This window comes from Halichoerus grypus, chromosome 5 (genome assembly GCF_964656455.1).
Source record: "Halichoerus grypus chromosome 5, mHalGry1.hap1.1, whole genome shotgun sequence".
In the NCBI taxonomy this organism is placed as follows: domain Eukaryota; kingdom Metazoa; phylum Chordata; class Mammalia; order Carnivora; family Phocidae; genus Halichoerus; species Halichoerus grypus.
In genome coordinates, this window is record NC_135716.1 from 133,835,597 (window position 1) to 133,849,801 (window position 14,205).

At 34.4% G+C, this 14,205-nt stretch overlaps 1 protein-coding gene across 2 annotated transcripts in view; it reads left to right on the forward strand.

Annotated features, from left to right (window-relative positions):
* The window catches only part of DNAI4 (dynein axonemal intermediate chain 4), an 88,947-nt gene that overhangs the window by 11,043 nt on the left and 63,699 nt on the right, over window positions 1-14,205 (forward strand). For both annotated transcript variants that reach the window (XM_036077677.2, XM_036077678.2), the window contains exons 3-5: window positions 10,470-10,654; window positions 12,005-12,117; window positions 13,471-13,627. In XM_036077677.2, coding sequence (XP_035933570.1) covers window positions 10,470-10,654; window positions 12,005-12,117; window positions 13,471-13,627 — 455 coding nt within the window. The remainder of the gene's footprint in view (window positions 1-10,469; window positions 10,655-12,004; window positions 12,118-13,470; window positions 13,628-14,205) is intronic.

Genomic DNA, 14,205 nt, shown 5'->3' on the forward strand with positions numbered 1-14,205 from the left:
AGGTTAGATAGTAAAGCTAACATCCATTCTTCTTTGCAGTGTACCCTAGAAAATATAAAATAAATTGTCACAAAATTAGTTATCTCATTAGAAAACTAAGAATTGAATTTTTAAAACTTTTAATCAAAGTATAATATATATACAGACAAGTATGTAATATATAAATCTGAATGGGCTAGGCAATGATATTTTTAGATATGACACAAAAAAACACAGTCCATTAAAGATAAAATTGGTAAATTGGACTCCATCAAAATGAAAGCTTCTTCTGGTCTCTGAAAAACATTGTTGCTAAAAGAATGAAAAAAGAAGCCATACAGTGGGAAAAATTATTTATAAAGCATATATCTGATAAAGTACTTGTATCCAAAATATATAAACAATTCTCAAAACAATATTAAAACGACCTAATTTTTAAAACGAGCAAAACAGTTTTTAAAGATTTTATTTATTTACTTGAGAGAGAGAATGAGCACAGAGGGAGAAGCTAACTACCCTGCTGAGCAGAGACCACCCCCACCCCCCAACTCGAGGCTCAATCCCAGGACCCTGAGATCATGGCCTGAGCCAAAGGCAGATGCTTAACCAATTGAGCCACCCAGGCACCCCATGAACAAAACATTTGAACAAATACTTCAACAAAGTACATATACAGATAGCAAATGAGCACAACAAAAGATGATCAGCATTAGTCATTAGGGAAATGTAAATTGAAACCCTGAGATACTGCTGAACACCTATTAGAATGGCTAAAATTAAAAGACTGATCATACCAAATGTGGGCAAGTATGTGGAAGAACCAGAATTTTCATACACTGCTGGTAGGAATGGAAAATGAAAAACCATTTGGCAGTTTATTCAATGTTAAATATATACCTACTATACCACCCAGCCATTCCACTTCTAGGTATCTACTCAAGAGAAAAGAAAGTATATGTTTATACAAAAACTAGTACACAAATTTTTATAGCATCTTTGTTTATAATAGCCAAAAAATGAAAACAAGCTAATATAATTTTAATAAATGAATACGATATATATGCATATATATTACATGTACCATTATCTTAGTCAACTCAGGCTGTTAAAACAAAGTACTATTGGCTGGATGGCTTATAAACAAATTTATTTCTCACAGTTCTGGGACTGGAAGCCCAAGATTAGAATGCCAACATGGTTGAGTTCTGGTAAGGACCCTCTTCCAGGTTGCAGACTGCTAACTTCTCAATATATCCTCAATGTATTCTCAATGTATCACATGGTGGAAAGACATTTAACTAACTCTATGGCCTCTTTTCAGAGGGCACTCACTAATCCCATTCATGAGGTCTCCACCTTCATGACCTAATTACTTTTCAAAGGTTCTACCTTCCAATACCATCACATTGGAATTAGGGGGCCAACTTGAATTTTGGGTGTACACAAACATTCAGTCCATAACAATCATATATTACTGTGTATACATTATATGTATTATGTATATGTTATACATACAATACATACATATTATATGGTATTACAACATGTAGAAGGGATAGTGCATCATGACTAACTGAGGATAATGCGTGCAAGGTTGTTCCAACATTTAAAAATCAATACTACTTGGCATATTAATAGACTGGGAGGGGAGAATCTATGGGATCATCAGAACAGATAAAGAAAAAGCATTTGAAAAAATTTAATATCCATTCATTTTAAAAAAAAATTTTTTTAAACCATTTAGCTAATCTGAAAGAGAAAGGATTTCCTCAGGGCATTCTGAAAAAACTACAGCTAACATCAGACTCAGAGATGAAAGACTGAAAGCTTTTCCCCTCAGATCAGGAACAACACAAAGATGCCCACTTTTGCTACTTCTCAGCATAGTGGGTGTCCAAGCCAGAGCAATTAATGAAGAAGAAGAAAGAAAAATCGTCCAAAATGGAAAGGAAAAAGTAAATCTCAGTTCACAGATGACATGATCTTATATGTAGAAAACCCCAAAGATGCCACATTTAAGGAAAAAAAAAAAAAAAAAACCAAATTAGAACTAATCAATTCAGCAAAGTTGTAGTATAGAAAATTAACACACAAAAATCAGTTATGTTGCTATACACTAGCAACAATGTTTTGGATTCTATCCAATCCAAAAAGAAAACAATCCTAAAAGAAAATTAAGAAAAAAGATCTCTATTTACAATAATATCAAAAAGAATAAAATACTTAGGAATAAACTTAACTAAGAAAGTGAAAGACTTGTACACTGATAACTACAAAAATCGCTGAAAGAAATGAAAGAAGACGATAATAAATGGGAAAACATCCCTTGTTTATACATTGGAATATTTCTTAGGATGTCAGTTCTACCCAAAACAAGATACAGATTCAAAGCAATCCCTATCAAAATCCCAATGACATTTCTTGTGGAAATAAAAAAATCCATCCTAAAATGGATATGGAATATTAAGAGACCCCAAATAGTCAAAACAATCTTGAAAAAGAACCACAAAGGTGAAGGTCTCACACGTCCTGATTTCAAAACTTACTATGAAGCTGTAGTAATCAATACAGTGCACTACTAGCATAAAGACAGATATATGGACCAATGGAATACAATAGAGGGCCCAGAAATAACCCCTTACATATAAGTTCAAATGATTTTCAACAAGGATGCCAATTCTATGCAATGAGGAAAGGACAGTCTTTTCAACAAAGGTGTTGGAAAAACTGGATTATCTACATGGAAAAGAATGATGTAGGACCCTTATATACAAAAATAATGCCAAATGTATCAAGCCCTTACAGCTAAAACTATAAAACTCTTAGAAGAGGGGTGTCTGGGTGGCTCAGTTGGTTAAGTGTCCAACTCTAGGTTTTGGCTCAAGTCATGATCTCAGGGTCCTGGGATAGAGCCCCAAGTCTGGCTCCATGCTTAGCGCAGACTGCTTGTCCCTCTCCCTCCCCCTATGTTCTTCGAACCCCATCCCTCACGTGTGCTCCTGTGAGTGCTCTCTGTCTCTCTCTCTCAAATAAATAAAATCTTTTAAAAAGAAGAAGAAGAAAACGTAAGGGAAAAACTTTTTGACACTGGATTTGGCAATAATTTCTTAAATATAACACCAAAAGCACCATACAGCAAAAGAAGAAAATGAGTATAATGAGCTACATCAAACATTAGAAACTTCTGTGCATCAAAGGACACAACAACACAGTAAAAAGCAACCTATGGAATGAGGAAAATATATTTAAAAATCATATATATGATAAGGGGTTAATATTCAGACTATACAAAGAACTTCTACAACTCAACAATAAACAAATATGTGGTCCAAATAAAAAATGGACGAAGAACTTGATATTTTTCCAAAAGATATACAAATAGACCACAGACATGAAAAAGTGCTCAACATTACTAATCATTAGGGAAATGCAGATCGGAACTACAATGAGATACCAACTAAGGCCCATTAGGATGGCTAAAAACACAATAATGGAAAATAACAAATGTTGGTGAAGATACAGAGAATTTGGAAACTTTGTGCACTGTTGCTAAGAATGTATAATGGTGTAGCCACTATGGAAAACAGTATTGTGATTCCTCAAAAAATTAAAACTAGAATTACCCCATGACCCAGTAATTCTACCTCTTGGTCTATACCCAAAAGAATTGAAAACAGAGACTTGAACAGATATTTGTACACCTATGTTCATAGCAGCATTATTCACAATAGCTAAAAGGTGGAAGCAACGCAAATTTCCGTCAGCAGATGAATGAATAAACAAAATTTGATATATATGTATACACACATAATGGAAAATTTTTAGCTTTAAAAAGAAATGAAATTCCAACACATGCTACAATATGGATGAACCTTGAAGATATGCTAATTGAAATAAACCAGTCACAAAAGGGCAAATAGTGAATGATTCCACTTATATGAGATATGTAGAGTAGTCAAATTCAGAGACAGAAAGTACAATGATGGATCCCAAGGAAGGTTATTAAAGGGAAGTTATTTTTTTAATAGGTACAGTTTCAGTTTTATGAGATGAAAGTGGTTCTGGAGATGGATGGTGGTGATGGTGGCACAACAATGTCAAAGTAGTTAATGTGAAAGTACTTAAAAATGGTTAAGATGATAAATTTTCTGCATTGCGTATTTCCTACAATTTTTTAAAAAGATAATTAGTTCAACTTTTTCCAGCATGATGGCATGAAGATTACTGCTTGCCCCCTCTATGGAGCATTCAACATCTAGAATGAGGTTGTCACTCATAGAGAAGCTTACCATTGTTTCCACTCCCATGGTGCAGAGATTTTATCTAGGGGGAGAAGCAAGCTATAAAACAAATAGCTCCTAATATCTTCCAAAAGGAACTAACTTCATTTGCAACAGAGCATGGGGAAGTTTGAACCTAAAAGTACACTCAAATACAGTGGAGGTTTTGGTGAAAGGGAATTGAGTTAGATTCATGGATTTTTAAAAAAGATAATTAGTTCAGTGAAGATATACCCTAGACTGTAGGCTAGCTAGTTAACTGGGAACGTGGGAATAAGGCAGCTGGGAGGAGCATTTTGGAGTGAGAATACCAAACATTGACCTCAGAAGTTAGTCTCCGGAAGCAGCCACAATTATTTAGATTAGAGAATCTGTGCCCCAGGGCATTGTTGAAAACTAGAGCAATCAGGTGGTAATTAGGGAAGTTTTAACAGCTGAGTGTAGTCAAGAGTAGTAGAGAGCCCTAACAGTACCATTGTCATCCCAGGATGGCTGTGGGGATACCCAAAGCTGCTTATCCCTGAGAAGCAACATCAGAGGGTTAACATTGTGTGGGAGTGTTGGGAGGGGGCATATTAGTTTTCTACAGCTACATTAGCAAAGTACTACAAACTGTAAGACTTAAAACAATAGAAGTTCATTGTCTCACAGTTCTGGAGGACAGAAGTCTGAAATCAAGGTGTTAGTGTAGATATGCACCCTCTGAATATGATAAGGAAGGATTTGTTTCGCTTCTAGCTCTGGTAGTCCTAGACATTTCTTGGCTTGTAGATCTATCACTGCAATCCTCTGTCTTCACATTGTGTTTTCCCTGTGTATTTTATGATGTCTTACCTCTATGTGTATCTATGTCCACATTTCCCCCTTTTTATAAAGACATCAGTCATACTGGATTAGGGTTCTCACCCTAATGATCTCAACTTAAGTTAGCAAAGACCCTATTTCCACAATCTGAGGTACCTGGGGGTTAGGACTTCAACATATCTTCTTTGGGAGAACACAGTTCAACCCATTATGGGGAAGTAGATCTCACAAAAGTAATCTAGGTAATCACTAAACAAACAAGCAAATAGAAATTACAAGTTTTAGAAAGAAGGAAGATGGGGCGCCTGGGTGGCTCAGATGGTTAAACGTCTGCCTTCGGCTCAGGTCATGATCTCAGGGTCCTGGGATCGAGTCCCACATCGGGCTCCCTGCTCCTTGGGAGCCTGCTTCTCCCTCTGCCTTTCTCTCTCGCTCTGTCTCTCACGAATAAATAAAAAAAAAAAAAAAAAAAAAAAAAAAAGAAAGAAGGAAGATATCCATACCTAGGGTTGCTACAATATGTTATCAAACTCTCCAGTTTCAAACAAAACATAGGGCATACAAAGAAATAGAAAAATATGACCCATACTCAAGAAAAAAGACAGGCAATAGAAACTGTGGGAAGAAACAGATGTCAGATTTAACAAAAAGAGATTTAAAAGAAATCATTATAAATATCTCGTAGAACTAAAGAGACCATGATTAAAGAAGTAAAAAGAGGTATGATGACTGTCATATCCAATTCAGAAAATATCAGTAAAGAGGCTCAATATCACTGATCATCAGGGAAATACAAATCAAAGCTACAATGATATCACCTCACACCTGTCAGAATGGCTAAAATTAACAACATAAGGAACAACTATTGTTGGCAAGGATGTGGAGAAAGGGGAATTCTCTTGTACTGTTGGAAATGCAAATTGGAGCAGGAACTCTGGAAAACAGTATAGAGCTTCCTCAAAAAGTTAAAAACAGAGCTACCCTACAATCCAGCAATTGCACTATTAGGTATTTACCCAAAGAATATAAGAATACTAATTTGAAGGAATACATGAACCCCGATGTTTATAGCAGCATTATCTATAATAGCTAAATTATGGAGACAGCCTAAGTATCCATCGACAGATGAATGGATAAAGAAGATGTGGTATATATATACAATGGAATATTACTCAGCCATAGGAGAGTGAAATCTAGCCATTTGCAACAACATGGATAGAGCTACAGAGTATTATGCTAAGTGAAATAAGTCAGTCAGTGAAAGACAAATGCCATATGATTTCACTCATATGCGGAATTTAAGAAACAAAACAAATGAATAAAGGGGGGAAAAAAGAGAGCGGCAACCCAAGAAACAGACTCTGAACTATAGAGAACAAACTGATGATTACCAGAGGGGAGGTTGGTGGAGGGATGGGTTAAATAGGTGATGGGGATTAAGTAGTGTACTTGTAATGAGCACCAGGTGTTGCATTGAAGTGTTGAATCACTATATTGTTCACGTGAAGCTAATATTACAATGTATGTTGGAATTTAAATAAAAACTTGAAAAAATACTGTATTGTATATTTGAAAGTTCCTAAGAAAATTGATTTTAAAAGTTCTATCATGGGGCGTCTGGGTGGCACAGTTGCTTGGGCATCCGACTCTTGATTTTGGCTCAGGTCATGGTCAGGGTCCTGGGATAAGGCCCACATCAGGCTCCCCACTCAGCGTGGAGTCTGCTTAGGATTCTCTTCTCCCTCTGCCTCTCCCCTCATGCTCTCTCTCTCTAAAATAAACAAATAAAATGTTAAAAAAAAAAAAAGTTCTCATCATAACAAAAAATAATTCTGTAACTATGTGAGGTGATGGATTTTAATTTATTTTTTTAAGGGGCGCCTGGGTGGATCAGTCGTTAGGTGTCTGCCTTCGGCTTGGGTCGTAATCCCGGGGTCCTGGGATCGAGCCCCGCATCGGGCTCCCTGATCCACGGGAAGCCTGCTTCTCCCTCTTCTACTCCCCCTGCTTGTGTTCCCTCTCTCGCTGTCTCTCTCTCTGTCAAATAAATAAATAAAATCTTTAAAAAAATTTATTTTTTTTAAGTTATTTTAGAGAAAGAGAGAGCAAGTGAGTGGAAGAGGGGCAGAGGGAGAAAATCCCCAAGCAGACTTCCTGCTGGGCACAGAGCCCCATATGGGGCTTGATCTTATAACCCAGGAGATCATGACATGAGCCAAAACCAAGAGTTGGATGCTTAACTGACTGAGCCACCCAGGCGCCCCTGAGGTGATGGATTTTAAATAAACTTCTTATTGTAATCATTCTGTAATATATACATATATCAAATCATTATGTAGTACACCTAAAGTGGATACAACCTTATGTGTCAGTTATAGCTCAATTAAAATTAATTAAATAAAATGCAGTTTCTGGGTTGTACCAAAAAAATTATAAAAAAGAACCAAATGGAAATTCTGGAGTTGAAAAGCACAGTAATCAAAACTTTAAACATTCACTAGAGGAACTAAATAATAGATTTTAACTGACAGAAGGAAGAATTAGCCAACTTGAGGATAGATCTATAGAGATTATACAAGCCAAAAACAGAGTGGAAAAAAAGAATGAAGAAAAATGAATGGAGCCTCAGAAAGGGTGATACTAACCCAAAGCAACAGAATACAGATTCTTCTCAAGTACACATGGAACATTTTCCAGGATAGCTCATATGTTAGGCCACAAAATGAGTCTTAATTAATTAATTGAAGAGAATTTAAATCATATCATGCATCTTTTCCAGCCACAATGTTAGGAACCTAGACATTAATTACACAAAGAAAACTGGAAAGTTCAAAAATATGTGGAGATTAAGCAGTATGCTACTGAGTAATTAATGTGTCGAGAAATCAAAAAATATCTTGAGACAGATGAAAGTGGAAATATAGCAAAATTTGTGGGATGCAGCAAAAGCAGTTCTAAAAGGGAAGGTCATAGAGATAAATACCTATCTCAGGAAACAAAAAGAGTCTCAAACAACTTAATTTTATGCTTCAAATGACTAGAAAAAGAACAAATGAAGCCCAGAGTTAGTAGGAGGAAAGAAATAACAGATTAGAGCAGAAACAAATGAAATAGGGACTGAAAAGATAATAAGGAAGATCAATGAAACTAAAAGCTGGTTTTTTGAAAAGATAAACAAAATTGACAAATCTTTAACTATATTCACCAAGAAAAAAAGAGAGGGGATTCAAATAAACAAAATTAGGTTCAAATAAATAAAATCAGAAGCAAAAGAGATGTTACAACTGATACCACAGAAATAACAAAGGATCATAAGAGAATATTATGAACAAATATATGCCAACAAATTGGACAACCTAGAAGAAATGTACAAATCATTAGAAATGAACAACCTATCAAGACTGAATTTGATGAAACAGAAAATCTGAACTGTCCAATTACTATTAAAGAGATTGAGTCAGTAATCAAAAACCTCCCAACAAACAAAATTCTAGAACCAGTTTCAGTGGTGAATTATACCAAACATTCAAAGAAGAATTAATATCAATTCTTCTCAAACTTTTCCAATAAAGGAAGAGGGGGAAGCTCTTCCAAATTCATTTTATGAGGCCAGCATTACCCAATATAAAAACCATACAAGGACACCACAAGGAAAGAAAATTATACACCAATATCTATGATGAACATAGATAGAAAACCCTAAACAAAATATTGGTAAACCAAATTCAACAATATATTAAAAGGATTATAGATCATGATCAAATAGGATTTATTCCAGGGATTGCAAGGATGGTTTAGTACTCACAAATCAATCAGTGTGATACACCACATTAACAAAATGAAGGATAAAAATCATATGATCATCTCAATAGATGCAGAAAAAGCATTTGACAAAATTCAACATCCATTTATGATAAAAACTCTACAAAGCAGGTATAGACAGAATGTACCTCAAGATAATTAGGCCATATATGTACTCAATGGTGAAAAGCTGAAACCTTTTCCTCTAAGATCAAGATAAAGACAAGGATGCCCACTCTTGCCCCTTTTATTCAACATAGTATTGGAGGTCCTAGATAGAGTAATAAATCAAGAAAAAGAGATGAAAGGTATCCAAGTTGGAAAGGAAGAAGTAAAACTGTCACTATTTGTAGATGACATGGTATTATATATAGAAAGTCCTAAAGAGGCAACCAAAAAACTATCAGAATAATAAATAAATTCAGTAAATTTGCTGGATACAAAATTAATATACAGAAATCTGTTACATTTCTATACATTAATATCCAGTGCTCAGAAAGAGAAATTAAAAAAAGATCCCATTTACAATTGCATCTAAATAAACAAAATACCTAGAAATAAATTTAACAAAGGAGGTAAAAGATCTGTATATTGAACATTACAAGATATTAATGAAAGAAATTGAAGAAGATACAAATACATAAAAAGATATTCCATGCTTATTGATTGGAACAGTCAATATTGTTAAAATGTCCACATTAGCCAAAGCAATGTACAGAGTCAGGCAAACTCTATCAAAACTTCAATGGCATTTTTCACAGAATAGAATAATCTTAAAATTTGTATGGACCAGCAAAAGACCTTGAGCTAATAGCTAAAGCAATCTTAGAAAAGAATAAAGCTGGAGACATCACCCTCCCTGATTTCAAATTGTATTACAGAACTGTAGTAATTAAAACAGTATGGTATTTGTACATAAACACATACATCAAAAATAGAAACAAAGATCAATGGAACTGAATAGAGACCAGAAATAAACCTTCACATATATGGTCAGTTAATTTACAATTAAAGAGCAGCATATACACTGGGGAAAAACAGTATCTTCAATAAGTAGAGTTAGGAAAACTGGACAGCCACATGCAAAAGAATAAAGCTGAACCACTATCTTACACCATACACAAAAATTAACTCAAAATGGATTAAAAACTTGAATGTAAGAGCTGTATTTCTGTATGTTAAATTTCATAATTGAAAAGATTAAGAATTAGGCAAAAACAACAATATGTGAAAATTGGGAAATGTTTACTAATAAAATGTTGAATGAGTAATAGTGGGTTTTTTAAAGCTTATACATAAAAAATTAAACATACAAAAATATTAACAATCTGGATGAATTATCTTTCCACCTTTCTGAATTTCCCTGAAATTAATATGTATTACTTGCATATAGGTAAAAACATGAATAAGACGTTTTTAAAAAGTATGCCTAGTTAAGAAATTTTTTAAGCATAAAATCTTTCATTCAATTTTTCATGTTTATTCCATCCTAGAAACATTGTATTTCTTTTTTTCTACTACTTTTATTTCTATTTTCTAGGACCCTATTATTCAGAAACCCCATTTTTTTTAACTTATTTCATTTTAAATAACCATTTTCCACAGGTAATTAATGCACTTGGAGTTGATGTTACTCCCCGACCTCTTTACCATCAAGACACACATATGGGTGCAGCAAAGCCAAATAAATTATTGACATCACAAGAAGGATCATATGCATCAGAATATATATCTTCCTATAGCCTGTATCAGAATACAATAAATCCTAGTATGTTAGGGCAGTTTACAAGGTAGAGTATACTATTCTATTGTTCTTTTTTATATCGTATGTACTGTCTTTTCGTTTAAGTTGCATATATATAACTTAGATGTCAGTTGTCTTCAGACTCCCAACTCCACTCTACATTAGTGTACTAGCCATCTCTATGTTCCCCTCATGTTTTACTTAGATGTAGAGCTTTACATGACTTAAGAGTTCCCTGACACACCAAAACATTTGTGAGAAAAATATGTAGATTTTACTCAAGATTTCCTGAGGAACCAAAAGGTGAGGCTAGTATCACATACCCACAGACACATTTCTTCAGTTTCTTTTATGTTGCAGTTTATGGGAAGAAGTAGCTTTCCTTCTCTGTGACTGCCCCCCCCCCAACTCCATTCTTCCATGAAAATCCCTGTTCTCCTAGGGTTTTGATTTCTCTTCTGTTTCATAATTTTTTTGTAAATGAAATGTTATGCATGTATTATGTAGACACTTACATTACTGAAATTTTATTAATGCTTACAGTGGAGAAGTTCAGAGTCTTTGCAATAATAAAACAGGATGTCCTAAAATAATCTAAAGATTATGGGGAAATATTTGAGTGTGTAATTTTCAATCTGACAAATTAAAATTTCCAGATGTTAACTAAGCACAGAATTTTAAGAGAAAATATGCTGTTCGAGAGTCTGCCTCCAAATTTGCATAGAATAGTCATAGGAGTGCTCTATAAAACAAAGAATATTCCACTAAACCGAATCTATCCTTTTGGAGGACAGTTGGACTTATAAATAGAAAAGGCAAAAAGGTATATAATATCATAAAGTAATATTAAGTTCATATGTTTAAAGAAATTATTTTTGTATTCTTCAATTTATTGATTTCCCAACCAGTATATAGATTTTCTTTTAATTAAATCTTGAGAGGACCTTTATAAAATTGAATAAATCACATTTAAGATGGGATTTGAATGACGAGCAGAAAACGGGTGAAAAATGAAAGGAAGTTCCAGGCCGAAGCTCTAATAAAATAAGAGAGAACTGCAAGATTGAGGAAAAATGGGGAAGGGGAAGAGTGATAATGAAGATGGAGAGACTGGATAGGTAGACTGTATTTTAGCTTTTTATTCTAAATATATTGGGAATCCATCGAAGGACTTTAGACATAGGTTTGACATGTTTTATCTCTAAGATATATTTATAATGACTTTTTACTTAAGGAACACTACAAAACAACTCTGTTTAAAGAAGTTTCTTTTTATCAATTTTTTACATGATTATAATATATTTGATTTCTCAACATGATAATGTTTTTATTTATATATTTCATTACCCATAAGAACATCTAAATAAATGAATAATGTTGTTTTTCATTATTAAAGGTCAGTTTTAGGAAGCAGTACAGTTTCTAAATCAAGTGTATCTACTACTGAATCAATAGCAGAAGACCTAGAAGAACCATCCTATAAACGGGAAAAACTGACTAGTTTTACAGGTAATGAAAATAATATAATTTATTTCAGTAACAGCCCATTATTTCCTTAGCAACTATGCTTATTATTTGTCAGGTATTTGAGATAAAAGAACTATAGTAATGATTCTCAAATGCTGGCCTGAGGAGTAGCTACTGAGAACTACCAGGGTAGCATTAAAGTTCCCAAGGTGACTCTCTTGCACCACCAGCCTCAGGAGAGACAGACCCTGTTTTAGAAGTCCTCTGCTTTTAACGCAGGAGGCAAGTCCTTCTGATACATTGTGATCAGTTCCCTAATAAGACATATGCAGAATGTTATCGGAGCACTTTGAAAGTGAAGATTAACATCTTTGAGGTGGAAAAAAAAAAAAAAGAATTCATAGAGAACATTATAGACTTTTGAATTGGGTTTTTAAAGATGATTAGTAATTTGTCAGGAGAACAAATAAGAGTGGCTCCTTCCAGGCAGAGCATAAAACATGAGGTAAAGGATTATGAAAATGAAGATAAAAGAATGATAAAATAATGGATGATCAAAAGTGCTGGAAGAAATGGGTACCTACCTGAGGAACATTCACCTTGAAGTGCAGTAAGGGTGCCTCTTCCTCTGAGATGATAATGAAGGATTGATGAAAGTATTCATAAGTTTGGAAAAGTGCTTGATAGCGTCTTTGGTGTTAAAATATGTAACAGGAATGCTCTGACCACAAGAGAATACCCAACTACCATTAGCTTAAACAATCAACTATTTTGGATTTGATTTTGTGGCTTGACTGTCAGACTCTGGATTGGCAGCTCTGCTATTCTCTTTCCTTAAAACTTTTCTTCTTACTTCTTGCTTCTTGCTTTTTGCTCCATGGTCTCAAAATATCTGCCCCAGCTGTGGGTATTAAATCCATGTTAAAGGCAGAAAGAGAGAGAAAGGCAGTAGCTTCAGTCATATCACCCTTACTTACCAGGAAAGTAAAAGTTTCCACAGGAGCCTTCTTCTTTCCTATGTATTTCTGCTGTTATCTCATTGGCCAGAACTCTGTCACATGGTCAACTCTAGCTTCAGGAGAGGCTAAGAAAGCTAAACAGTTGATTTTCTTAATGGAAAGAGCAAGGGAAGGGAAAAAGCCTTAGCAATGAAAACTTAGGCAATCAGCAGTGTCTGGGGCAGCAGGGCGGATCATCCTATCAGAGGGAGACGGGAGGATTGGATTACTATCATAATCTCCCCCTGCGTCAGAGGGATTGAATACATCCCACAACAGGGTCTGTTCTTTGACCACATAAAGCCACCTGCAATGTATGACCCATCACGATATTTTGGTAAAATGAAAATTAAAAATAGCAATTAGTCAATGATTTTTATTAAGTCATCTATTTTAGACTTACGAGTTGTGAGGGCAACACCTGAGAAAATTGTAACAAAAGAAGACCTACAAAAGACGATAGAGATAACACTCACAGAGACGGAAACACTGAGATTTTTTAACCTACCAACAGTCATGGTTTCTGTGGAATCTGAAGAAGCTGAGAAGGTCATGTATGTATGGCTCAATTGTCTATTTGCTTCTGTAATTTAAGTGCTAAGTCAGAGGTTCTTATCCTTGTTTCTGTTTTTAGGGATTCCTGGATAAATACTGGTGGCATATGTGCTTGGTGAAATTATGTGTAAAGTTATATGTGTGCCCTATGAAATGATATCTAAAGTATTTATGTTGTATGTACTTTTTTCCTAGAGGAAGTACCCATAGCTTTACCTTATTCTTTAAAAAGTAGGCAAACCACTAAGTCAAATAATAAAAGAAATAAAGGAAGCTCCCAAGTCTCAATATAGATTTTAATGATTATTTTCTTTTATGCGTATATAAATTATTTCCAGTTTAAAAAGAAAGGACTGACATTTTTATATTAAAAACTTAAGAAGGAAAATATGTAATGGGAAAATAACTGAGTTTACTATATTAGAGCAGATTTTCCATTTGTCCTTATTAATTAATTTAAATAGATCATTAATTTTTGCCTTGTGTATTTTGAAGCTTTGTTGTTAAACCCATACACATTAAGGATTGTTATGCCTTTTTGGGAGAATTGACCCCTTTATCATTATGTAATGTCCCT